The sequence below is a fragment of the Centruroides vittatus genome, unplaced genomic scaffold (genome assembly GCF_030686945.1).
Source record: "Centruroides vittatus isolate TY-2023 unplaced genomic scaffold, ASM3068694v2 contig_862, whole genome shotgun sequence".
Classification (NCBI taxonomy): domain Eukaryota; kingdom Metazoa; phylum Arthropoda; class Arachnida; order Scorpiones; family Buthidae; genus Centruroides; species Centruroides vittatus.
The window spans coordinates 1,636,328-1,663,791 of NW_027122562.1; the positions used below are offsets into that span (position 1 = coordinate 1,636,328).

The 27,464-nt window shown below is 30.4% G+C and overlaps 2 protein-coding genes across 5 annotated transcripts in view; one reads left to right on the top strand and one right to left on the bottom strand.

The window, feature by feature from the left end:
• Positions 1-11,437, top strand: part of aux (cyclin-G-associated kinase) — a 65,978-nt gene extending 54,541 nt beyond the window's left edge. For 3 of the 4 annotated variants that reach the window (XM_067279252.1, XM_067279254.1, XM_067279255.1), the window contains 4 exons: positions 4,965-5,285; positions 5,354-5,508; positions 10,348-10,521; positions 10,601-11,437. In XM_067279252.1, coding sequence (XP_067135353.1) covers positions 4,965-5,285; positions 5,354-5,508; positions 10,348-10,521; positions 10,601-10,702 — 752 coding nt within the window. In that variant the 3' untranslated portion in view covers positions 10,703-11,437. The remainder of the gene's footprint in view (positions 1-4,964; positions 5,286-5,353; positions 5,509-10,347; positions 10,522-10,600) is intronic. The other variant, XM_067279253.1, reaches the window with a different exon arrangement.
• On the bottom strand, positions 11,423-27,127 carry LOC136982686 (HAUS augmin-like complex subunit 3). The gene is made up of 13 exons (XM_067279256.1): positions 26,851-27,127; positions 21,484-21,663; positions 21,223-21,327; positions 20,254-20,337; positions 20,065-20,176; positions 19,800-19,997; positions 19,571-19,713; positions 19,155-19,473; positions 18,924-19,076; positions 15,577-15,670; positions 15,250-15,397; positions 11,687-11,861; positions 11,423-11,614 (listed from the first exon to the last, which is right to left on the bottom strand). Exons 2-13 carry the CDS (start codon positions 21,660-21,662, stop codon positions 11,468-11,470), a joined length of 1,857 nt encoding a protein of 618 aa, XP_067135357.1. The 5' UTR covers position 21,663; positions 26,851-27,127; the 3' UTR covers positions 11,423-11,467.
• Positions 27,128-27,464: the final 337 nt, after the last annotated feature.

Sequence of the window (27,464 nt, forward strand, 5' to 3'; positions counted from 1 at the left end):
GCTCACAATACATTTGAGCTGTAATTGTTTGATTAGGTTCTAACAGCTCAAAATGGCTTACACCTGACATATCCCACCAAACAGACAAAAGAATTGTTTTTGGATGCAACCCACCTTTTGCAGTCTGTTTTGGCTGCTTGTTGTGATCCATCCATTGTCTTTTTCTCGTCACATTATTATAGAGGATCCATTTTTCATCTCCAGTAACCAGCCTACCAAGAAAAGGTTCTAAAGCAATACGGGATAAAAGAGACATGCAAATGTTTACACGTTGTTGTCAGTTAGCTATTGACAGTTCATGTGGTATCCTTTTTCCTAGCTTTGAAACTTTTCCGATTTGTTGTAGGTGTCTATGAACAGTTCCATGGGATGAATTTAAACGTTCCACAATTTCATCAACTGTTAAAGATGGTTCTATTTCAACTAGTGCAGAGAGAGCATCATCATCAAAGTCAACGGGTCTTCCAGTACGAGCCTTATCCTCCACACTAAGATCATTGTTTCTAAATCTTTCAAACCACTTCTGTGCAGTCCTTGCACTAATTACAATTTGATTAAGTACAGTATTTATTTTTTTGGCTGCATTTGTAGCATTTTCACCACTTAAAAATAAAAAGTATAAAACATGTCTTTTATATTCATCGATTACTTCCATTTTAACGAAAATAAACAACTGAAATGTTCACAATTCTGAACAGTATTATATGAATGAGATCCAATTTAACATGTTTTTTCAGTGTAGTGGAATTCAATTCCACTACACTAATTCTAATTCAAATTCTAATTTTTTCAGTGTAAAAATTATCACATTAGACTGACATTTTTAACAGCAAAACAAGATTTTTCTCAAGGTCATAAAAATGTGCATGGACTTATGGACTGACCTGATAAATTATGGATTTACAGATAATTCTCTAAAAACTATAAAGTGATTTTTTTTCATTTTTAATACTCTTGAGCAAGCAGCAACAAGATATGTAGTGTTAGTTAACAATTTGTGGGCTTAGAATAGTTAGTATTCATAAAACTCCTCTAAAAACACAGGACTATAAGCATATCTTCCATTCCAAACCTAATAACCGGTGCAAAACAATTATATTCTGGCTAACGTTTTCGGTCCCTCCACTGAGACCTTCCTCAAGCCTATATTTCTTCTTAAACGATCTTTTTCAAAACGATTTTCGAACAATCGAACCTTAAAAATTTTCCGTTATGCACGTGCCACCCGATTAAATCGAAAAAATCGAACAATTCTGATTCAAAGCGTTGAAAAACTTCCATAAGTCTTCCAAATCCTAACGCTTTAATCGTATAACCAATCCTATGCTAATTAAGACCGCTCCATCATTCCTCTAAAAGTATCTTGCCATCCCTTTTATTACGATGCCATATACATTCTTTTTCTAACATTTTATCACTTTCACCAAACTGCCCCTCTCTTACTTCGTTAAACTTCCCATTCATTCATTTATTCCATCTCGTCTTTTTGCAACAGGGCCTGCCAAGCCATCGATAACCTCATTTCATCTTTTGCGTTTATTGGCAGTGACGACTGGAACGCTTTACAAATTTCTATCTGTTCCAACCATCTAATATGCTCCGTATGAATGGTGGTGGCCAGCAATTTTGCAGCTTTAAAGTCCGGGATGATTTCCGGATCCGATGCATAAACCGTCAAGGAGGTGGTATTTCTCCCATTCTCAACGTCCTTCTGGTGTTCTCTTATTCGAACTTCCATAGCCCTTTTGGTGGATCCGATGTATACCAATTCTCTATTACATCGATTATCGGCTAATGGAATAGCGTATACCCCCGGCAGTTTGTCCTTATCCGGTCTATCCTTGTCATTCCTTAGTATTTGCATCATAGAGGGGCATCTCCTGTATGCTATGCCTAACCTTTGCCTTTTCGCAATCCTGCTATATAACTGTTCCAAGCACGGGTTGTACGAAATTGGTACGATATTCTTTTCCTTATTCCTATTCTCAGGTGGATTCCGATTGCTGGCATTTACGTAATCTTTTTCTAGCTGTGGTACCAACCTGCCGTAGCCGTGCCTTTTTGCCACTTCACTCAGATATTCGATTTCCTTCCGTACAGCTTCTTGGGTGGTGCTATGTGTGTGCGCCCTTTTAACCATGGACCTGAATGCCGCTCTTTTATACAGAAACGGGTCACATGAATCCGCTGTTATATAATTCGCACTACCTGTGGTCTTCCTGTATACTTTCGTGTGCAACCCGTTACTCGTTATTTGAATGTCTATGTCCAGAAAATGCACTGCTTTATTGCTGTGTTGTTCCAACTCTATCGTAAGGCCGTACCTATTGTCATTCATCTGTTGTAGGAATGAACTGACATCCGCATCTTTCCTCCATAATATTAAGACATCATCCACATATCTTCTATATAACAGGATGCTTTTGCTGAACCTTGGAATTACTGCCTCCTCCAACTTTCTCCCGACCAATTCACAAATGTCACCCGATACGGCGCTGTCCATGGGTACTCCCTTCCCTTGTGCGTACGTGGTTCCTCCGAATTGAAACAACGATCCATAGCAGATTAAATGCGCTAGCTCCAACACTTGATCGTGCAATTCTCCATCATTCACTTGCTGGAGTAAAAAGTCCCTAACAGCACAAAAACACGGTGGTAATTCGATGGAAGGGTAAAGCGCACAGAAATCCAATACTGAGATGTGTTCTGGACTGTTTACCCCTTTGATCCCCTCCACTAATTCGGCCGTGCTTGTTACTGCATACTGGTATCCTTTTAAATGGGGTGTAAGAAGGTTATGCATAGCCGTCTCTATCTTCCGAGTGGGTGCCGCTGCTTTATCCACCACCGGTCTGAGTTGTTTTCCTTGCTTGTGCACCTTTGCAAACGCAAACAGTTTTGGCGTATTCGGTGCATCCACTACGATATCCCTCATACCTAGTCTTACCGCTAGTTTGGACTTAGAGAAACGTTTGACTCTCCTTTGCAGCCTTTCTGTCTCCTGTTAGTATTCATTGTCTCAAATCAATCAATACAATAATGTGGCATGTACAGATAGTGATGCTTCCAGTTTGCAATTAACTGAATGTGAAGATTTGACTAAAAATTCCTCTGCACAATAGTTGCACAGTTGTGCTAAAATCTGTCCAAAAATGAATCATGCTTGCATCTAAAAATGACTTGTGCTCTTTTGACATCACAATCAAATGCATTGGAAATGCCTAAACAAAAAGATATTGTAGTGTGTATATGACATTAGCAAATGGAAGATTCCAATTGTATTATATCCAATGAGAAATACCAATTTAAATTTATTTTTAAAATATATTTTAAAATAGATTGTAGAATTTCATTGGATGGCAATTTTCATATTTTAAAATAATTTAATTTAAAAAATTTTAAGGACAACCTTACGATGAAGTGGTTTATTTACATATTTATAATTACTTAATGTTATTAATTTTATAAATTTAATAAACATTATAATTTGTTTTTGAGGATAATTTGAAAATATTAGAAGCTATTTTAGAATAAAATTAAGATATTTTAGGAACATCTGAAAATTGAGCAATGATACCATATTGCAAACATGGTTGATATGGGTCATACTATATATCTCCAACTGTTACATGATCCTGCCATTCTGATGACCCTATTCTCAGGTTGCATCTCTGTATTGCTAAGTCAGACTGGACAGAAAATTTGGCCCAGGAAAAGCTACAATATACAGTAGGTCCAAAGCTGTTTAACTAGTGTTCCTTGATCCACAATTATGCTATTAACATTAATTCAAAAATTGTCATGAATGTTTAATTGTTGCTCTTTATGTTTTCTGTAAAATTTGTTAAAAAATGTCAATTTTTCTTAATTTCCTCATTTGCACCTCTGTCTCAGACATCCAAATGGCCATATTCTTTGATTATCATGAATGTGTATATATTGTAAATGTATTTCTTGGAATGCATTTTTTTTAATTAGTTGTTCTTCATGGGTTGTGGTTATGTCCAAACAATTTTGCAACAGTGTAATGAGATGAAGATGGGATGTTTACTTTAAAAATAATATAGAATTCCAGAAAATAGTTCTAGGTTTTACTCATTATCATCTTGCAGTAATTAATTTTTTAATGACAATCTTTTGACCCAGTTGGACTAATCTCTCTGGGAAAGTCTACTGGGCCAGTCCAATGCTGTCATATGTCATCTTGTGACAGTTAAATTTATTACAGGACGATACTACCACTGCCAAAATATTAAATTAATATTTGTCAATGTTTACTTAATTCCATATTAATTTGATTTTATTTAAGTGTATTTCCCCAATTTGTATTTTGAGTTTTGTAAAAACAAATTTTTTATTTTCTGTTCCCATAACAACGGAATTGTTTTGTATCACGTTACCACAGTAATGACATTCTATAATCTTCCTAAGTGTTCCAGAAAATGAATAAGTGTGAAAACACTAGAATTTGTTGTTTTTTTTTTTAAATTCTATTTTATTTTATACTCCATTAAAGCAAATATTTTCTTAATACTTTTAAATATTGATAACTTATCTAAAAATAATCATTTTGAATTTCTAAATTATTAATTAATGGATAGGAAAATCAATATTGTAGTCCAAACAGTAAATTAGTAGGAAAATTCTTATTTCATTAATTATTTCATTTTCATTCGTAGGTTATTTAATTAATTTGATGTATATTTGATGATATTCAAAGTTAATAATTTTTTAAAATGTTATTTTTATATTTAGATTTTATAATGAATTTTAAGAATGTACTGATCCCTTTTATGTTTTAAATTTGAATTCAATATGTATTATTTTTCCACACAACAAATATATCATTGTAGTGTGGATTATTAAATTTATTATTATTAAGCAACTTTAAAATCAGTGTGTTTAATTAAATGAAAACAATAACAATTATAACAATTTAATCAAAACTTTAATTATTTTATTAGGTGATGTCAAGAAAACCAATGCACAGCCTAAAGATCCTAATGTCCCTTTGCAGCAAAAAAATAACATACCATTTCAATCAACTCTTAGAACAAATAGTCCTCAGCATATGCCTCGACCTCAGTCTTTTGCGGGTAGTACTGCATCGTCTTGGCAACAACCCGGAAGTAACGAGAACAATCAGCAGAATGTAAATTCAAATGGAGCTGGGGCTGGGACAGGAGCTGGAGCCGGAGCCGGAGCCCAGAAACCAGATTATAATAGAAGTCATTTTTCAAGTGTATTTGGAGAAAGAGATGAAAGGGGTTCGAGGAAAACTGGAGGTAGAACGATTAATAATTACATTAATTCTTACCTAATTATAAATTTATAAAATTTTTTTTATTTCAAGTAGGACCAAAACCAAAGCTTGATGATACAGTGTTTGAAGATTTACTCGGCAGTCAGGGATTTTCTGGATTTGGAAAGAAAGATCTTGGACCAAAGACAATTGGAGAGCTCAGAAAAGAAGAATTAATAAAAGAAATGGATCCAGAAAAAATAAAAGTACATTATCCATTTTGTAGTAATTAATTTATTATATCTAACTTTCATATATTTTTCTTTTTTATTTGTTAATAAATATTCAAAGTAATTTTTTTGATTTGTTGTTTTAGTGCAGCCTAAATTTAGATCTTTGTAATCACTGAATAAATCTTTCATTATGTATCAACTATTTAGTTTTAACGATGGAATTTATTAAATTTAGTAAGTGCCATTTTAAATGAAAAGTGCGATGTGATTAAAAAGGAAAAACATCTAGATAGTTCCACAACCATACACAAGTCTTTTGAAAAAATGTTTACCAATATATAAACAAATTAAATAATTAAGTATAAGTTCTTTTGAAAAGGAACAGGAGCATTTAAGAAAATTATTAGAAGACCAATGATATATCAAATTGTATTGATTCTGATGATAGTGAGGAAGATCATATTAGTGAGAACAAAGTTAATGGTGCTATTGATGAAGGAAAGACTACTAGTGAAGAGTGCACTGTTGATCAAGATAATGCTGATGGAGAAACTGTTGAAGATGTCATTTCATCTAAGGCTTTGTATTTTATTGGAAAAAACAGAACTAATAATGGAGATAAAAAAAGATGTTACAAAAAATGATTCAAACAATAATAATAATACCGTATATTTCTGCAGATAAGACAAAGTATAAATTTCTGTCAGTTTTATAGTTTTAGCATACATCTGTCCTATAAGACGACCTCCAAACTATCAATGGCCTATGAATTTAGTTTATATCAGCAATCATCATCTGGATAATAATACTGTATAGTGTTTACAGAATCATGTCCTGTTCATAATTTTTTGAATGAACAAATTTTATTTTCTTGCATCTGGTAGCATTGCCTTGCAATTGTTGCAAACATTTGCATTGATTCATGCATTTGGGTAATGACCTTGACTATTCACAAAAATGTCCTAAGGGCTATTCTACTTTGTGGCCATACCCTATTCTCTACTAGTAAATAATTAAGATTTGTCCATTTTTTCCTCAGTAGCTCAATAAACAACTTTTAATCAGCCATAGAGAAACCGTGTTGTGCTAGATTGCTATTCGAATTGTTAAACACAAGATCGTGTTATTAACTCAACTAAATAAAGGTGGAGTCAAAAGCCAAGCGATTGATACGGTAACTAATTTTACACATTTTGGGCTTTTTGCCCCTCATCAGTCAACTAAAACAAGAATAGGGTATACAACATTAAAATTACTTTTACAAATAAAGATGGAGTCAAAAGCCAAGTGATTGAATTATGTAACAATAAAAACAATACTAGAACAAAATAAATATTAAAAGTTATTCGAATTGTTAAACACAAGATTGTGTTATTAACTCAATCTAATTTTTTTTTGTATCTGTCCTATAAGGTGACCCCATTTGATAAGATTTTGGGGAGGGCCTTTTTTTATAATTCAACTATCATCTTATCTGTGGAAATATATGGTAATAATAATTTACTGGTATCAAGGCCTATGGTAAAACTGCTGAAAAGCATATGAATGTTGGTTACTGTTTTTTGATAAAACTATAATTAATGGCATTCTAACAACACAACATAAAAAATAGTACAAGCTGCTACCAAACTCACAAATTAGTTTTATGTTGGTGAAACTTGTAATATTGAAATAAAAGCACGTTTTGGTTTGTTGTACTTGGTGGGTATAGTTTAATTCAACCATCAAAATATGGCTGACATGTGGAACATGATATGGACAAGGAAATATTTAGGGGAACTAAGTGCAAAAGTTGGTTCTATTTTTTACTGTGTTATTTGTGATTTGACATTACAGAAAACCATAATGAAAGACATCAAGTTGATAAATTTGCAGCAGCATGAACAAGTTTTGTGAAAAAAGTGGTTAAAAATTTCTAGTTTGTATGTACAACCTCAGAATATTTGACTATCATTGAAAAGTTGGAATCTATCTGGGGTAGATGCTCATTCCAGCAGTATATGCCTAATAAGCCAGCAAACTGTAGCATTAAAATTTACACATGTGTTGATGCTCATACTTATTATATAGTCTGTCTACATTGGGGAGCAGTCTGATGGCTTTCAAGTTAAGTAACAGTCCAAAAGACATTTTAGAAGGCTCATAATGCTGATCTCTGGTATAAAACACGTCACTTTCAACTGGTAAAGTAGTTACAGCTTGATGAATGACATTCTTCAAAAGCATAAACTTACCTCAGTTGGGAGAATAAAAAATAAAATAGAACAAGAGTGTTATGTATTCTTGAAAACCAAAAAGACTGCTAGAAATAAAGAGAACTACTTAACATTTTTCTAACTGGTTCACTTATATGTCCTTCGTAAGAATAAAATGTCACACTAATGTTGACACCACACTACCAAAATGGCAGAATAGATGGAAGCTGTAATGAAAAGCAATTGCTGGAAATTATCAGCTTTTATAATCTCACAAGATGGTGTAGATGTAATGGATGAACTCAGTCTTAATAAATCATGGAAGACAAAAGTCCAGATAGTATAACTGGTACTGCATCTGCACAGTAAGCAGTAGTAGTGGGAAAGTCCTGTTCCAAACTGGTTTTTTACTTTCCCGGCTGTTATGTATAACAGAAGGAAAGTATGGCAATTGTCAAAAAATGCAAAAAAATTCAGGGGTTTTTCTGTGTGAGGGGCATGATTTTGTTCACCCTCTTTGAAGCTTAATAACTTCTGAATTTTGCAAAATTTCTGAAATTTTTGACAAAAAGGTCTGTTTATTAGGGAGATTGATGCTATTCAGTTTTGGAGGTTAAAGGTCAAAGGGGTGAGGAGATAAAAGGGCATCTCGTCATATCTTGAGTAGAGTTGGACTTAAAAAAAAGTTAAAATTGTCATTAAGTTCTGAAAACTCACTACATCTGTGTTGCTAATGGCTAAATTGTTTTTACCCCACAGGCTACTAGGGGAACTTGCCTAGCAAAACTAGTCTAAGAACATAAATACAGCGGTGCTTCATATAACGTACTTAATCCGTTCCAGGTGCACGTCCGTTAAGTGAAACGTCCGTTATACGAAACGCATTTTCCCACAGAAATACATGTTAAAACATCTAATTCATTCCGCAGCATAAGATAACTGTGCTGTATCATAAAAAAATGAACATAGAGTGCGTTTTTTTATTCCTCCGTGTAACTCTGCGCGAGCGACATCCATTTAAAAATTCCTGCGGAACGTGTTCCTAAATTTCAGTGGGACCGCGCGTTGTCGAACGGCAAAAACGGTCGCTTGTAGCAGTAGTTTACGGTGGAAAGCAACATGGCGTCCTCCATGGCTCAGATAGTTTTGTTTCCGGATCCATTATGTGGTTTTATGAATGAAAATTTAGAAATTGTGAAAGTGCGAGTTAGCGCACGCGGTGATGTAAGTGTCTTTACGAATTTTTTTCGAATGGTAGCCGGCATTCTAATTTTTTTTGTGGCTATTTTGAATGCTCTTTCAACAAATAATCTATTTTATGGTTTAATTTTACAATTGGGACTCTTCTTTTGTCTTTAAAAGCTCATATTTTAGAATTATGCATTCCTCCATCACGATACTATTGATAGTGCGGGCGCCGCCATCTTTCTTTCTTTCACCGTCATTCCTAAATGCCTACAAACAGCAGCGCACTCTCGTAGTAGCGGAGAAGCAGATCGACCGCTATTAAAGAACGCACCCACAGAGCAGTCACCAATTATGCCGGAAAGTCCGTTGTTCGCAGCCAGTCCGTTGCTCGAGTCACGTAACGACCAAACAGAAAGTCCGTTGTTCGCAGCGTCCGTTATTCGAGGCACCACTGTACAGTCAAACCTGTTTTTATGCGAATTTTTAACTTGTGTGATTTTTTTATTTGTGTGGTATAGTTGGCGACTAGTCTCGTGCGATTTGTCATGTCTCACGTTGACTTATTATAGCTAAATAAACTTATTATAGTAATATTATTGCATGAATATGCGAAAAATGAAATAATTTATTTTTTAAGTCAACAAAACACCACCTGGACAAAAATATGTAAAACAGACGATAGACGAGACGATGCAGTCAAGTGCTGACATCTGTTGTCAATAAATTCTATTTCGTATGGTTTTGAGTTATTTTCTATGTGAGACTTTTTTTTATGCGGTCCCTATTGACCGCATAAAAACAGGTTTGACAGTATAACAAGCATCGCAAAGCCCAACAAGATTACTTCGTATTATTTATTTAAATTAGCCAAATCATTTAGGCGATTGTTGGATGTTTCTATAGTCTAACAACTTTTCAATTAGCCAATTTCATTTTTAACAGATAAGGCAATTTTGTTTTTAAAGAGTAAATGCTAATAACAAGTAAAATTAAGTGTTTTGCCATTTTATTAAAAAATTTTAATAATAAATTTTTTTTGTCATAATAGATGGCACTACATGCAATTTTAAACATTGCCGGGAAAGTTAAGCAACTCTGTGAATTTTTTCCTTCTGGAATGTAGTTATTAAAGTTAGCACAAGAGGCAATACAACTGTCTATTTTTTTAGATCAAATTTTTAAGTTTCTACGATTAGTCGATAGTCCAAAATAATATATGGCGTTAACAATGTATTGGCTATTTGATTTTGAATTATGAGGCTTATATATAAACAAATAACTAATTACACGATCAAAACTTTTACTTTGAAATGTATGAGTGGTGATTTTCTTTTAGCATAATGAACAGACAGACACAATAACTAGAACTGTTCTGTACTTACTGGACAATCACTAGATTGGCTAATATTTCTCCTAGAGAAAACTGCATAAAGATACCTTGTGAAATAGTTAACACTAATATTTAATAAGTGTAATATTTCATTTGTAGATTTTAGACTGGACAGAGAAAAAAGAAAGAAACATTCGTGCTTTACTTTGTACCCTGCACACTGTCTTGTGGGAAGGCACCAGATGGCAAGAGGTGGGCATGCATCAACTGGTGTCGCCAGCCGACGTAAAGAAATTCTACCGCAGAGCCTGTCTCGCCGTTCATCCCGACAAAGTAAGTCGGTCATTTCTTAATCGTAAATTTCTGTCGTTTTGTTACAATGTTAGTGATAAAATTTTTTTGACGTTAACAGCAAGTGGGGACAGAAAACGAGGCATTAGCCAAGTTAATATTTATGGAGTTGAACGACGCCTGGACCGAATTTGAAAAACAAAATCAAGCTAGCCTTAACTAGTCATACGCTGACCGGCACACATGTTGAGAGATATCTTGTATTTAGTCGTTGCGGGGAGTAAATTTCGGCTCGACGGTTAGTTGAGAAGAATATCTTATATGATTATTTTGATTAAATAATCCTAGATACTCAGCTGTTACCAAATTATATACTAGAGTAAGTTGCCTCACTATAATGCCATTCACTCGAATTTCTATTATTTCATTATTAATTTTTCGAAAATTGTTGAGTGTCAAACTTTTGTGTGTCGGTGACTTATGTGGGTTTAATTTCGAAACTATAACCTACTTAAATAGCACTCTCTCTACAAAAAAAAAAAAGTTGATCTGGGTTAAAAAATTTTATTGTATAATAGATATGAACTGTTGACGTTTGACGCCACTCGTTGGTACTAATGTACATTCCATTAATAGATGTGATATACAAAATGTATTTTTTATTTGGTTTGCTGTAAAAAGTTATACAAATTGTATGTCACCCGCCACTCGTTTCAAAAATCGGGTCAGTTCTCGCCTCTACCAGTTGTGTTTTGTAGATAGAATTATTTGAAAGTACACATAGTCGTCACGTCTATCTCTCTCTCTAATTCAAATCGACGGGTCGAGGGAAAGCAATAAAAATGCTTAATTTAGGAACAGTCAAGGTATTACTTGTGAGAAATTCTTTTATGTGCCCAGAATTGTATTCATGTTCATTTGAAATAAATGTCCTATGAACATATTTTTATATAGCAAATGTGTATGTTTATTGTTACGAACAAAACTTTTATTCGGCAAACAAAATCTGCAGCTTCTCTTCTCCTTCTACTCGATCTATCAGACTATTGATAGTTTGTCGAAATGTTTCGGGAGCAGTGTAAAACTGAATAAATAACTGCCTCTCTTCCGACTTGTGTTTGTCTTCTTTTATTTCCTGTTTTCAAAGAAAAAGAAATATTTATAATTTATGTATAAATAAAGCCTTGTTTTATTTTTCTTTATTAACCTTTTTCTTTCTTTCAAAGTCTTGAATTAGATGTTTTGCCTCTTTCTCAAATGCATGAATATTTGCTTCTAACTTCTTCAGATTTGCAACGTCTAGATGGCACATCAGGGATTTACTTCCGTTTTCTTTATTGGAATTGTAAACAACAGTGTTCCACTGATTAAAGCATTGTTTCCTATAATGAGATATTACCTGGTAAATTGTCTTGAGGAGGATATGACCAGTTTTTTAATAATTTTGGTAGGTGAAACCAAGGGCGTCGCCAGGGGGAGGGGCAGAGGGGCAGTTGCCCTCCCCTAGAAATTCGAAAAAGTTATTTAAATGCTAAGTTTTAATTAAAATAATCTTCTTAGGCTTCTTGTAAGTTAAAGAAAATGTTTTATTTGAGATATTTCTTTTCCGGTACATAGTAAATGATAGAAACGATTCATAAAGTTTTAATTTTACCTACATACAATTCATATCCTCTATCCCCCCCCTTACCCATTGGCTGGTGTCGTCCTTGGGTGAAACATACATGAAGTAACCAAATTCATCGGGAAAACTTGACGAGTGATGATCTGGTAACAGGCAGAGTGTTTCCTATCATCAATTTGACTTTGGAAAGTAAAATGATTCCAGCAGATTAGAGAAGATATAAAGAGAAATCACAAAGTTTATATTGCCATATAAGACCAACTATGACCTAGCTCTCTGATATAGAAAAAAGTTTTGTTAGCAACACTGCAACAAGTCAAAGAAACTAACCAAAAAATCAAATTTCTTATCAGAAACAAAATTTCAAGAAAATTTTGTACTTATTCTGAAAATAATGGCATATAGATTGATTGCTTTCCAGGAAATGAATTTTCTAGCAGTCTTCTCAGTTAAAAGTAACTATTTACAATCTGTCATATAAAAATAGAGGATATGAGTTTGTGAAATGTCTCAATGATTTTTTTTAATTATCAAACAGGTAAAAATGCACACACTACCAAGAATGATTAAAACAGGGTCTTCCTTTTTGTACAATATTGATCTTTATCCACATGCTTCAGTTAGCCTTTTAAATGGATTGGAAACTTAAGGTTTTAGCTCCAGTAAATGTTTTTCCTTTCCCTAACTATACAGCCCATTTCAAACTTATAAACACACCCAACTTTTTTTAATAGTAATGCTTACAACATACTAATAATAAGCATTTTCTGAAATTTTTAGACCTATATCTGACAATTATAATTTATTTTGTAACAGATTTTTGATTGTTTCAAAAGTATAAACACAGGTGCATAAAGTTAAACCAATAATTAATAAAAAAATTATTATACTACCTTCTGGTGACAACTAATTAGTGTTTTAAATTAGCACCATGTTTGTAATAATGAATAATACTAACAAGGGGAGGGCACGACCTGGGAAATTCACTTCGGGATGAGACTTTGTATATAGATAGTACTCCTTTAGGATGTTCAATCCTCAAAACAAGAAAGCGCAATGGCCAGCCAATTTTAAGAAAAAGGCCTTTAAAAATTCGAGCTCAGCTTATGTACTAATAAGTTTCGCTAGGTTGGCATTGTTCTTGACTACCGTCACGTCGTTCAGGGTTCAAATCTCGATCTCAATCAGTATTTTTTTTTTTTCCTTTCTAAAAATTTCTTAAAATAAGTATTTTGAATATATATAAATATTAAAATTTTATTATAATAAACATTTTTTTAAATGAAATTATTTAACACATATTACATGTCATTTTAATTATAATAATACAAAATAATAAGTGTATTAATAATCATCATCATCAACTGTTGGTAAATTGATAGTATCTTCATTCACAGACATTTTACTGTAAAATATTGAAACTATTTGTATTATGGTGTGATATATTACGGAACACTATGATCTCTTCAAAATCCAAAAGTAAACTGACACTCTAAATATCAGGTCAGTCCATAAGTCCATGGGCATTTTTATGACCTTGAGAAAAATCTTGTTTTGCTGTTGAAAATGTCAGTCTAATGTGATACTTTTTACACTGAAGTGTTAAATTGGATCTCATTTATATAATACTGTTGGAATTAGAAACATTTTAGTTGTTTATTTTTGTTAAAATGGAAGTAAAGGATGAATATAAAAGACATGTTTTATACTTTTTATTTTTAAGTGGTGAGAATTAATAAGTGTAGTAACCATCAAAAAATTTGATACAATAGAATAATAAATGAAAACTGTTGTTTCATAACTATTATTATTAATTATTTTGTATTATTATAATTAAAATGACACATAATATGTGTTAAACATCTTTTTAAATAAAATTTTATTATAATAAATGATTTCAAGTATTTTGAATATATATAAATATTATTTTAAAAATTTTTAGAAAGAAAAAAAAATACTAATCGAGACCGACATTTGAACCCTGAACAACTTGGCAGTAGCCAAGAACGATGTCGACTGAGCTGCTCAGCAGCTGCCAACCTAGCGAAACTTATTAGTACATAAGCTGAGCTCGAATTTTTAAAGGCCTTTTTCTTAAAATTGGCTGGCCATTGCGCTTTCTTGTTTTGAGGATTGAACATCCTAAAGGAGTACTACCTATATACCAAGTCTCATCCCAAAGTGAATTTCCCAGGTCGTGCCCTCCCCTTGTAAGAGTTGGAAATACGTGAAATTTACCAACTAAAAGAGCAGAACAATCTCTAAGAAAATTTCAGCAGCTGTAAATCGATCTGCAGCTTCTCTTCTCTCTTCTGACGTGTGTAAATCGATCTACATGTGTTATTTCTGCCATCATTTTCACCCTGAATTAAGCAATATGGAAGGCCTAACCTCCTTACACCTAGAAATGAAAGAAAAGTTTTTTGACTACTGACAGTCAACCAGTAATCAGCAACTGTATGCATAATCATAAAAATGGCTGCCAAACTGAAATTAGCACAATTGCACAAAACAGCTAGATTAAAGTGGGCCAAGGACAAGATAACATCTGAAAAGACTATTTGTTTCCATAAGAAAAAAATGGAATTTGGATGGACCTGACAGTTATAGTCACTACTGGTATGATTTGAGGCAGAACGAATTCAGAAAAGTATCAAGAACTGTTGCATCACTTATTGGGTGAGAGAATTGGCAATTCCGACAGGATAATACTGTCCCATTCATGCAGCAAACCAATTTAATTGGCCATTGTGGAGCCCCGATATGAACCTGATAGAGAATTTTTGGGGCATGATGAGTTGTCTTGTTTATGGCCAAAACAGATAATACAACACCATAAAGGAACTTAAATTAGCTATCATGGATTGTTGGGAAGATACTAAATAAGAATAACTTCAAAAACTAGTAAAATGTATGCCTGATAAACTATTTGAATTAATTAAATCAAATGGTGGACCTACAAAATATTGAGTCATCACCAATCATTTTTTTATGCACCTCTGTTTATACTTTTGAAAATCTGTGATAATTTATTTTTGTAATTGTCAGATAGTAAACGTTTTCTGAAATTTTTACAGCAATTATAGATGTTTTTAATTTTGAAACAGACTAATAGAAGTTAATTGATTTTAATGAAAGATACTTACAATAAATCTAATTGTTTCATTTGTTTGACATAACTAGAAGAAATAAATGAGTGGAGAAGCGAATGTTCGTCTGTTATTCTTTCTGCAGCTTCTTTCAGATCGTCGTACGTCTGAAATAAAACTCTTCCGGATTGTTGCGTGTTGGGTTCTAAGGAAAAAATATAGTACAAAAATCTTTATATAATTTATTTTGTCTACGAGGACTAGCCAAAACACCAGTGCAATACATCTTATTAATAGACTAAGTCCTCATAGACAAAATATACAAATTCATATGCCTCTATGTTCTTATTTTCTATTTGTTACATAAAGATTTTATTGAATTACCTATCATCATCATTAAATTCTTTGCAATTTTATCTTCAGAACACAGCTCTTTCATTTTTGTATTGGATTTTATTTGATAATGCTTCATCCAGTCCTGAAGAATTTGAAAAGATAATTATACATTGTAAATGTATAATAAAACTTAAAATATAGCAAGGCAATATAAAACACATACATTGCATTTTACAATATATAAATTTTAACCAGGACATCACACAACTTTGTCGTATTGCGACAGAATTGAAGTGGAGCTGGAAAGAATGTACTTGATTGGCAATCCAAGAACAAAGCAATTTCCATTGATTGCTTTGTTCATTTTTCACATTATTTTCTGTTAGGTGCATGCAATACTGTTTTTATTTTTGACCCCTAGGTGCACTCAGTCGCATCAGAGAGCATTGTCATTTCAATTAATGAATGTCTGTGTCCATTTAAATGTAAAAAATAGGGATTAAGGAGGTTTTAAACTGACAAAGTTTAATGAAAATCTATTTGATCGATTTTGAGAATGAACACAATTCTGTAAGCCTCATAGAAGAGTCCTCAATAACCCTGTATTTATTTAGTAATAAAGAAACTCCCTGGCTTCAAAAATTTTTCTGTTTATTATCCATAATGAGCAATTATTTATTGTGACATAAAATGATTGTTAGAACGTCAGACTGCAATTTTTAGTTTTATTTACTAATCAATAACAAATATGATGTACAGGGAAAGATGAATTTAAAATATATTTTCCTGTTAACAATAAAGTCATCTAACTATTCTGGAGAAAATTTTTGAATTGAAATAACACAACTTCCAATCCAAACTAGAAGTTCATATATAGTTAATCCTACCCGTAAGCTTTTCACATTTGGTCTCACCTTTCATCTATCTAAATCAGTTCTAGAGGTTAAGGAGGGCAGACAACTGATGCCAGTGGGAATTTACAGATCTACAATTTGAAAATTGCAGCCCAACAAACAATGTAAGATATATATATTATATTATATATAGATGCTGTATGATGTACTTTCTTGCATGACATGACATGACATATCAGTGCAATATTCTAATTCAACCTAAACATGGTGACTATAGAGGTAATGCAATCACACGGTTTGTGTCTATATGCCATTATCAGCCACTTTCAACAATCTTTTACATAGCCCTAGATTAGGTCATGTTGAGGTATGCTTGTACTGGTTGATAGAAGTGTGGAGAGGCCTCAGCCACTGCTTGCAACATATCAAAGTATAGAATGCTTGTGATTGTGGCTTTCATGAAGAATGGGCTATACTCTATTTTCTGTGGAATGTTACAAGTTTTTATGTGACTAAGGCATAGATGTATTGTACATTAAATTGGATAAAATGGTTTAATATTTATATCTCTGTAAAGATTAAATAGGATAAAATTTTGTCCAATTTATCCTAAGGACTTATTGTTGTCCATTAAACCAAAGGAAAATTTAGCAAATCAATCTTTTTTATTTGTGAATTGTGTAAAAAAAAAAAACTTTTTTATTGCTCTAAAGTCTCTATAATTTTTCAACATTTTTATTATACCATCTATAAAACTAATTACATCAGAAAATTCTTAGACTGAATTCATTCTAAAATCCATTGTGAATCTGTATGAAAACATGTGTATATATATTCTTTCAGGAAATTGAATTGGTGCAATGGAATTTGCTAAATCAGTATGTTTTGATGAAAGTTCCAAAATTATACCATCTTGGATGCCATCTTGTATATTTTTAGCACTAAACCTAAGCTAACAATTGAAGAATCTGCATTCAGAAAATGAGATTTTAACTGGAATTAGTACAAAATTCAAACAATACCTTTAAAATGATCAAACCTATATTTCAAATTTTTAGTGTTAATTATAAATTTCTTGAATGGAGCTGTCAAAGAGCAAAAGATAAATATAAAAACTGCAATAAACAAAACCCTTGACATTAATCAGTGTTATCTAACTACTATCAATAATAAAACTAATTCTTGACTATTTATCTATTGGAGTGCTATTTTTAATTAACAAAGGAATGTTTCATAATACAAAGTTTTCTTATAGGTGCATAGATCCATTGGGCTCTAACTATGCATCTATATTTTAGACCAGCGGTCGGCAACCGGTGGTCTGTGGACCATTGATGGTCCGTGAGAAAATTTGAGTGTGTCCGTGGAGAAATTTGGACATCGATCAACTGAAGGTTACATGAAGTATTATCAAAGAAATGCATAATGCTTAGTTGCCTTTTTTCACTCATTGGGGATTTTTATTTTAATCTAAAACCAAATACAAAGTGACTGTTATCAATAAATAATGAACAATAAACAATATTGTGAGTGTGATTGTTGTCCTTCGTGGAAAGCACTAAGAGTCCATAAATTTATTTCAAACAAGCAGCACTGAACAGTAGGCTTGCATTAATTTGTTACAATTAAACACGTGAGTTTCATATTAATTAATTAATATAGTAAAATTGAACTTTTATGATCATTATTCTACAGATTTTGTATTGATTCAAAATTGTGAGGTCAAAGGTATTAAAATATAAAAAATCCATAAAGTCAATAATTGCTGAAATTTTTACTTATTAAAATAAAATTATAAAAGATTTTTTTTACTTTGCAAACAGATGCTAAAATTCAATTACTGTGGAAACAATTATTATTCAATATATGTTATATTAAAGAAGCAAAAACTGCAAGGTTTTTTGTCATTTATATATAAGGAAATAAATGGTTTATTGCCAACAAGGCCAAAGTTTTTATTTAAAGTATATTATTTTTTAAATAGTAGCGAGGTTGAGGTTGAGGCCGAAGTTTTAAACAGGAAAATGTGTACGTCGGACATTCGGCGCCGCTTTCCTGTAAGCCTAGAAGTTTGACAATGGTGTTTGGCAATGGTGATTGGATAGTCAGTGGAATCATGCTCAACATTCCAAACTTCTAGGCTTACAGGAAAGCGGCACCAAACGTCCGTCGCACACGTTTAAAACTTCGGCCTCAACCTTGCTAGTTAGTGTTAAAAAAAACTTATTCCATGATGTAATTTGTTTTCCATACATCATATTTTTATATGAGCATTAGACGATGACAATTTAAATTAAGATTATTAAACACATAATTATAAATGGGAAAAAAGAATCAGTTTTGATTTCCCTATGGATAATCATCTGAATTTATAATTTAGATAGGTATAATTGAAAATGATTTATTAGTGAATAAATAATAAGCTAGTAGAATATATCAATGAAATATTTATAAGGAATAGATTGAAATTTTAAAACAGTAAGTAAACACTAGATTGCACATTATCCAAAAAAAAATAATAACAATAATAATTCATCTTACTTTTCGTAGACAAAATTCCTTCCAAACTTCTGAAAAATTATCATTTAATAATTTAAGTAATTTATGAATATCATCTTGATAATGTGATTCCACTTGAAACAACAGCATTAAAAATTCCCAACGAGAACGCTGTTTTAAAAGTTGATCTGTAATCTGGTGTTGATAAATTTAACAAATACATTAAATATAATTACAAAATATTACTTTCATAAGCTATTAATAAAAGCATACCATTTTCTGTCTTTTGTAAAAATATTGTTGGCGAGCCAATTTTGTTTCATAATCTCCAGTAAGCACAACTGCACTTCTACATTGAATACATTTTTTTATTGCATTAGGTAAAATAGTTGTTAACAGTTCTTCAATTTCAGTTTTTTTCATAATGAGCTGTGCTTCTAATTGCTTTTGTTGTTGTATAAACAACATACGGTTAAATGGTAATGTCTTTATGTAGTTTTTATTAATTTTATTTTCCAGATATTTAACTTTTTCTTGAACTTTTACACTGGCAATGAGTTCTTTGATTCTAGTCTCTTCTGTTTTCTGTAAACTGAATATTTAAGTATAAAAAGAATTGAATTAGGCTAATAAATTCAACTATAAAATTACATTACAAGTTAATTTAGGTATAAATGAGAACTTTTTACATATTATGTAAACGTGCTATTTCTCTGCAATTTTTTGCAACATTCCTATCCCTTGGTTGTGAAGTATTTGAAAGTAAATGTGAAATATCAAGCAGCTCACAGTTTATACTTGAAACAATGCCACTTGTTAAATCAGCAAATGGCTAAAAAGTGAGGGGAAAAAAAAGTTTGTCTGTTCATTTATATTTTATATAAATATTTTCATAACCACAATATAAAAGAGCCTTACTTTGTTAAGGTATTGCTTTATATAATTTCTTAATTCTTGCAACAGTTGATCTTCAGTATTCAAATAAACTTTTAAGTCTACATGACTAAAAAGTGCACAAGACATTTCTTCATTAACAAAATTATTTTCTGACATTTCTCTGAATAAATTAGTTAGGTCTTGTGAATGAAGAAGCATAGATTGTAAACAATTGGAAAGCTGAAATATTTTTAGATTAATAAACAGGAAAAAAATTTATTTTCCATAAAATATTTTCTAAGTTTACCTTTTTCTGCAAACTGATTAATTTATGTTGTTTGTATTCTAAATTATTTTTAACAAAATTAATTTGGTCTTCTAAATTTTCAATTTGATGATTTAGTTCAATTTCATGGTTCCTATAAATAGTGAAATTGTTCAAAAGTTATTACATTTCTATTACTATAATAAGTAAATTTCATTTAAAAAAACTTACTGAAGTAAATTTCTTCTTTTTTTAAGATGATTTTGTTGTTTTTCATTTGCTTTCAAATGTTTACTTAATAAAGCAATCTCCTTTCTACAAATTTAAGAAAATTACATAAAATGCAATAACTTGTTATTTATTCAAAATATATATAAAAATATAGCAACAATATGACAACTATAATTTACATCTAAATTTTTTAAAATTAAACATGCATTTATTCATTTTCATTTCTAATATAAAGGTTAAATATTTACAAAAGAAATTTAACCAATATTTATCATATTAGTTTCATTGATTATATTATTTTCTAAATCAAAATTAAATTTTTATAATTACAACACCCACATTTTAATTATTCAAACCAAATGATTCCATTGACTAATACAAAGGAAATTATATGCACCGAGTACAAAAATTTAATTCTGCTGTATTTATAAAGACATTTATAAACTTGATATGTTTAAACTCTACATTGAATTAAATGTATAAAATTAAGGAAAACGTTTTTTTAAGCATGATTTAGTTTAATGTGTTTACTTGATGATTTAACCAATTTTCTATTTAAAACTTAAATTATTTTTCCCCCATGAATATCACAAATGTAGTTAAGAATCTTAAAGAAAATTTCTGTATTTGTGAATGAAAATATTTAGTAATAAAATTTCCATTACATCATCATAGTAATTTTTAATGATCTATTTTATAAGTATATTTTAATCATTCAAAAATAATACAAAATATACATATCAATTTTTATTCTTTGTCTTTTTAAAAATCTTTAAACTTTAATAACAGCATTAAAACTTAAATCTAAGTTTGTGTACAAATGTAATTTATTATTCTTAATTTGAATCTTCATATTTAATGAACAAAAATATGGAATTTTCAATGCTGATTTTATTCACTTCATTAAGCAAATAAAACTAAAAGATAATTTTTGAATTTCTTTGGATAAAATAATAATCAAAAGCTTACTTTTCAAAAGGAACATCTTTATGTTTTGGAAGATAAGATAAGCATTTTTTCAGAGCTTCTCCTTCAAGAATAGAATCTGGAGATGACAATTTTAATTCTTCAAATCTAAAAATATATATAAAATTAGATCATTGTCTACATAGATTTATTTTTAAAAGTAATTATTCCAATTCATTCAGCTCTATCAACAGGAATACCATTAATGTTGTTAAGATTAAAAACTAAACTTACATGTTTTTATAACAAAAATTAAATGCTTACTCTTGCAATTCATCATTTGTTAAGATGTTTTCTTCATCAACAGATTTGCAGAACCAATTCAAAAATATTTCAAATTTTGGAATTTCAAACATCCAGTCAAAATCTGAACCATCAAGATTCTTAGAATTTGGATATCCAATTTTATTTAATGTTTCTACAAATATATGTCCCTTTGACATCCTATTAATAAAAAAATCTTTAGCATTAAATAAATAATAATAGATCATCACATTATTTTCATGATTTAGTAATATTCTGTACTGAAAAATATTATTAATTTGCTAATTTTTAAGAACATATTTACCAGAATAATTATTTAAATTGTGAATACATAAAATTTATTCAAAAACATTATCAAAATGGAATATAAAAACTAGTTGTTATAACTTAATCAATGAAATTTCAAAGTATCTTTTAAGAAAAATCAAATAATCTTAATGGGCAAGTTTTTAGAAATTACTAATAACTAATAAATATCTTGAACAATTTGTATACGTAAACAAATTTATCTTTTAATATTTTGAATATTGTAAAGAAAAACATGAAAACAAGTGTTATGGATTCAAATTCTGTACTAGTTCATTAATAAATTTTTAAATTACAAACAATTTTAAAATTGATCATTTTTAAAGTTTAACAACCATATACAATCCATAGTGACAAGTCATTCTAATAATAATTTAATACTGTCAAAATTGTACTGGGATATTAAGATTAAAGGATTCTTTAATAAAATTCTAAAAGAAATTATAATAAATGTAAACCAGTGATGAGCAACTTTTTCTGATACAGGCTGCAAGTGAACTTCTGGTGGGGTGCATGCATTTTTCCTCTGGAGTTACAGACTAAGTCTGTTGAATACTAATGTACTGTACTCATTAAGTTTGGTTTGAATGTTCTTTGTCACAAATATCAGCCTAAATAGGATTGTGTAAAGGCACAAAGCACAAAGCAGCAAAATAAAATTACATTGCAAAAGCTCAAGGTGGGTTACTCATGACTGCTTTAAACTAATAGGGAACTTTTTCATTAAACATATGCTGTATACCATTGTTGAAAAATTTATCATCTCAAGAAGTATACTAAGCTCCATTATAAACAATAGAATGTTTTGTATGGTAGAAAAACGAACTTATGAAATATACTTAATACTTATTTAATGTTATTTTTGACACCTCAATAGATAACACAAGCAATCTATTTTTTTTTTTACATTAGAACATCAAAAAAGTTAAACTAAATTATACTTCAAAAAATAAATTTTAAAGAATTTTTATTTTAATAATTTAAATAAGCAATTACAAAAAATGCTTTGACAGATTAAGCTAGTTTAATTATATTGATTATATCATATACTTAGTGTGTTAAAAAAAATCAAAGAACCAAGACTTTTTATTTTCACAGATTATTTTTATTTTGAACACATTACATATATTAAATGCTTTTCAATTTTTTGGAGTAATTAGGTATATGATATAATTCAGGTAAAAGAAAAAATTCAAACTTCAACAAAACACAGGGTCTGTCAGGAAAATATGTAATTTCAAATAGAAGATATTAACTTTTGAATATTTTAAAACTAATTTCCATGTACAAGATTTCAAAAATATTCAAAAGTTTTCCTGCCAGAGACCCCATATGTATTTTTCTTAAATAATTGATTTGCTTTTAAAGTTTGTACAAAAATAACAAATATTCCTTGTGGCAGTAACTCCACTGTTATCTTTACATAAAAGTATACAAAGGAAAATCTGTTATGAGATTTTATCACGAAAAACCTTTTATATTATTAATTACAATAAAATGGCAAAATGCTTAATTTTGAGGGCAAATATGAGTTTCATAAGAAAATCACAAATGCTAGTAAAGTAAAATCTTCATTAAGTCCAACCCCATATGAGAGATGACACACTACCCTCCTCTATCATCCCACATCTTAGACCTTGAACTACCAAAATTTCATAGAATCAATCCACTTAATACAAAAATCTCTCTGCAAAATTTCAAACATTTTTGACAAAACACACAGGAGTTATTAAACTCAAAGTGGATGACAAAATCATGCACCCACAAATACTTACAAAAAACCCCCAATTATTTTTTTTAATTTCTTGACATTTGGAGGAGGACCAGTGTCCAAATATAAAAAGCTTGGTATCATTTTTGATTATCATACTTTCCCTGTGTTATATATAACAGCTAGGAAAGTAATAATTAAAAAAAAAAAAAAAGGTTAAGGTTAAGATAAAATTAGAATTTACATAGTAAATTAACTATTATGAAGTCAAAAGAGTTTAAACAAAAAATAAAAATAAATTTTATTTTAAAATGCAAATATGCTTATTCTTTCTTGATATTTTCTTAGTAACAATCTCAAAACATGCATAAATTATAATAAAAAAAAAAAAAACCCCAATAGCTACAAGCTTATGTCGTATCAATGAAAAGTCATAATCTATATTTATACTCAATATATTTTCTTTTATAACAAAAATTATAAATTTACAGTTTTAATTTGCCTTTGCATGTTTAATATTAATTAAATAAAAATCATCCTTAATGCAATTAGGGGCATCCATAAATGATGTCATCTAAAATTCCACAAGCTGGAATGTACACAAATTAAAACTAAACAATAGAATCAATTAAAAACAATCTTTTCAACCTCTTTCAGGGGCCTGCATCAAGCATTGATCATTACAGAATGTTAGCAGAAATTCTAAATTTAGAGATGACATCAAAAGAACATATTTGTAAAAAACATTTTAAATTTAGAATCTCTGCTAACATTCTGTAACAATCAAAGCTTGATGCAGATCCCTGAAAGAAGTGGAAAACATTGTTTTTAATTGATTCTAATACATATTATTTTCTAGACTGTATGTAGGTCTATTTTATTATGGTGTTTTAGTTTTAATTTAAAATTCCAGATTTTAATGAATGACATGGGAAGGAGGGGATTATCACATTATTACAAAGCCCTCAAAAATGATGTCAAATTGCTTGCCACCCTAAAAAAAGCCTTTGCATTATTATGACATAAATGTACTGTATCAATTCATAATTAATATTAAAATAAAATAATTTATTTACACTTTTATCAGAATAAAATAGTAAATGACAATAGCATTACATTAGTTAAAATTTTATTTTCACTACACCTTGCTAGCAAGTGTTTTCATTCCCATAGGTTTGTAAGGTGCTCATTCAATTGATACAATGGGAATTTTGGAGGAAGGTTTTGTCCTATCATATTTTTGTCATTAGTATCCATCATCTGCAATACATTTTGGTGGAATAAAGCATTCCAAACAAATTCAAAAACTGTTCCCCCAGTTAATGAAAGACTGCAGTCTACAGATTTAGAAATCATCATAGAATGCCACTTCTTCATGTTTACTTTTTCTTTGGAATTATTGTAAAAATAAATTTTGAGTTTTGAAAAACATTTTTTAACCTCTAACAATAAATAACTACCTTAGTACCTATGCTGGTTTCATTCCCACCCCAGACAGATATGTAAAATTACATTGTTTATCTTATAATGGTGATATATACAAAATTACCTTGTTTATCTTAAAAACAAGGACTTTAAAGCAACAGCACAATAATTTCATAACATTACTTACTCTAATACAGTGGGTGATCGGTTAATGAACATAATCTGTTCCAAGACGTTCGTTAACCGATTATCGATTTACCATAGGTTTTTATGAAAATTTGATTAATTCGTTCAGGAAACTCCAGAAAATAAAAAAAAATATATATGTTCTTACTATGTTTGTTTATATGTAATAATAAAAATAAATATATACACAGTCTTGCATTTTTATTAGTCATGTTTTTTCTGTTTGTGGGGGTTAAAGAATCTGTCTAATGTGAATTGCTTTTCTCTTCTTCAGGATTTTTCAGAAGTAATTAATAGCATTGTAATTGTAGAGATCCCTAAGCCTATTAACATCAACCTGGTTTGGATGCCATTTGGATGACTGTTGTTCTGTCATACTTCCACTTCTTCGAAAGATCTTTAATAGCAGATATCGGCATTAATCCCCTTTTTCAGAAAAAAAAAAACATATCTTGCCAAGCTTCTTGGTGTTCTTCATTCAAGAATTCTTGGTGTTCTTCTGTCGTCAGATCAGTTTCAGGTTCCATTATGAGCTCTTCAATATTCTTTATTTCTCAGATGTGATTTTTATTACTCCTTAAGCTGCTTGAGTCTTTTTGATTATACTGTATCTTTCTTAGATAAGATTGAACTGCGGCCTACTATAGACCTGTTCAAGCCATACTGCTCAGCAACATCAGACATCATCTGCCCACTCTCTCTCTCTACCTTTGCTATTATACTCTCACCTTTCAAAAATAAAAACCAATGCAAAACTTAAGTGCCTGCCCAAATACTATAAAAGAATTGTTTCTGTCAGAAAAATAAAAGGCTGGAAATACAAGGGAGAGTTTCAAAGTTCGGAGGAATACTATCCGATCGGCATATACCAGGTTGAGCGTCGATGTCGACATCTCCCACACTCCGAAAAGTTTCAAATTGTTGTCCGAAGACAAGGGAAGCAACGTAAAATAATGAATACTGAGTGGTTTTACTCAGTATTCATTATTTTACGTTGCTTCTTCCTGTGTTTGTTCTGTGAGGTGTTCGCTGTGTCCAAATATAAAAATCTTTCGCGAAAGCGTTCGTTATCTGATTTGTTTGTAGTCCGAACTGTTCGTTAACTGATCATCCACTGTATTTGTAACATACGAATATATCCCAAACATCTTACTCTATAGGAGGTATGTGGACGACATCCTCATCATGTGGAGGACAATACCTGACATCTCTAACTTCGTACAAACCGTTAACAACATACGAATAATGAGAATGTCACGAGGTAAATTCTACACTACTACAGTCACAGAAATCATATATAGTTTGGACATCAATTCTATTCTAGAGATCACACTATAAAACAAATAAAATCCTTGCGCCACTTGTTAGACACCAGCACAATACTAAAGATCTTAGAAATCATATTTAATCATCACAATATGGCCAAGACTAGAAAGATTTTTGCATTAGTAAACATGATTTTTTATATGGAATTGGTTTATTTTAGAGATAAACATTTGATTTTTGTTTACTATAATGATTATATTTCCAATGGTAGAAGTTAGTTTGGTAATTTCTAGGTTAGACTGAAGCAAAAGGTCTTAAGACTTAGGCTTATTTAGATATAACTTCACAGGCTGAATAGTGTTTATATGTTATATACAGCACTTTAATTACGTAAAATTAACTTCTACCTTTTCATTCATAATCATATAAACAGATTTAAATATATAATTCTGACCAATCTAATCGGCACTTACTTTAATGTAAGAGTGGTTTAACTACTACATGAACGAAACATTAACGTCAAATTTAAAAAAGTCAAACGATGTCAAACAAACCGCCAAACTCCAGCGCCATCTGAGATTTTTAGACGGATGATAACGTGACGTCATATTTACTGTACGGTAATCGAAAATATATTGAATTCGAATTTTGTTTGGTTAAATAAAAATAGTCAACCGAATTTGATTTTTAATGTAAATATTAAAATTTAATATTTACAATTTATATTTGAGTGTAAAGCGAATAAAGATTTTTTTTTCTTCTAAATATCAAATTTTTTGATGGTTGTAATTTTTTACGTTATGTAATAATTATTATACTTTGAAATTAAATTGTTGAAAATATTTTAAAAAATAAAATAGTCTAATTATAATTATTTATTTACGTAGAATGATTTTTTTTCTAATAATCATTATAATAAATAATACACTTTATTATTTATTCTTTTGAAAATTTATTATTATTTATTATGAAATTATTATTAGTATTATTTAATTATTATTTGTTTTAGAAACTATTTATTATTTAGTCTGTTGAATATTTGTAAAAAGTTTTTCATATATAAAGAATTAAATATAGGCGTTTTCAA

Bases quoted from the DNA above. Each gene is read 5' to 3' on its own strand.
- LOC136982686 (XM_067279256.1), bottom strand. From the start codon at position 21,662: ATGTCAAAGGGACATATATTTGTAGAAACATTAAATAAAATTGGATAT. The intron at 19,714-19,799 runs GTAAGGCTCTTT...CTCACTTTTTAG, and splicing joins TAAAGCAATACCTTAACAAA to CCATTTGCTGATTTAACAAG. The intron at 11,615-11,686 runs GTTAATAAAGAA...CTTTGAAAACAG, and splicing joins ACTTTGAAAGAAAGAAAAAG to GAAATAAAAGAAGACAAACA.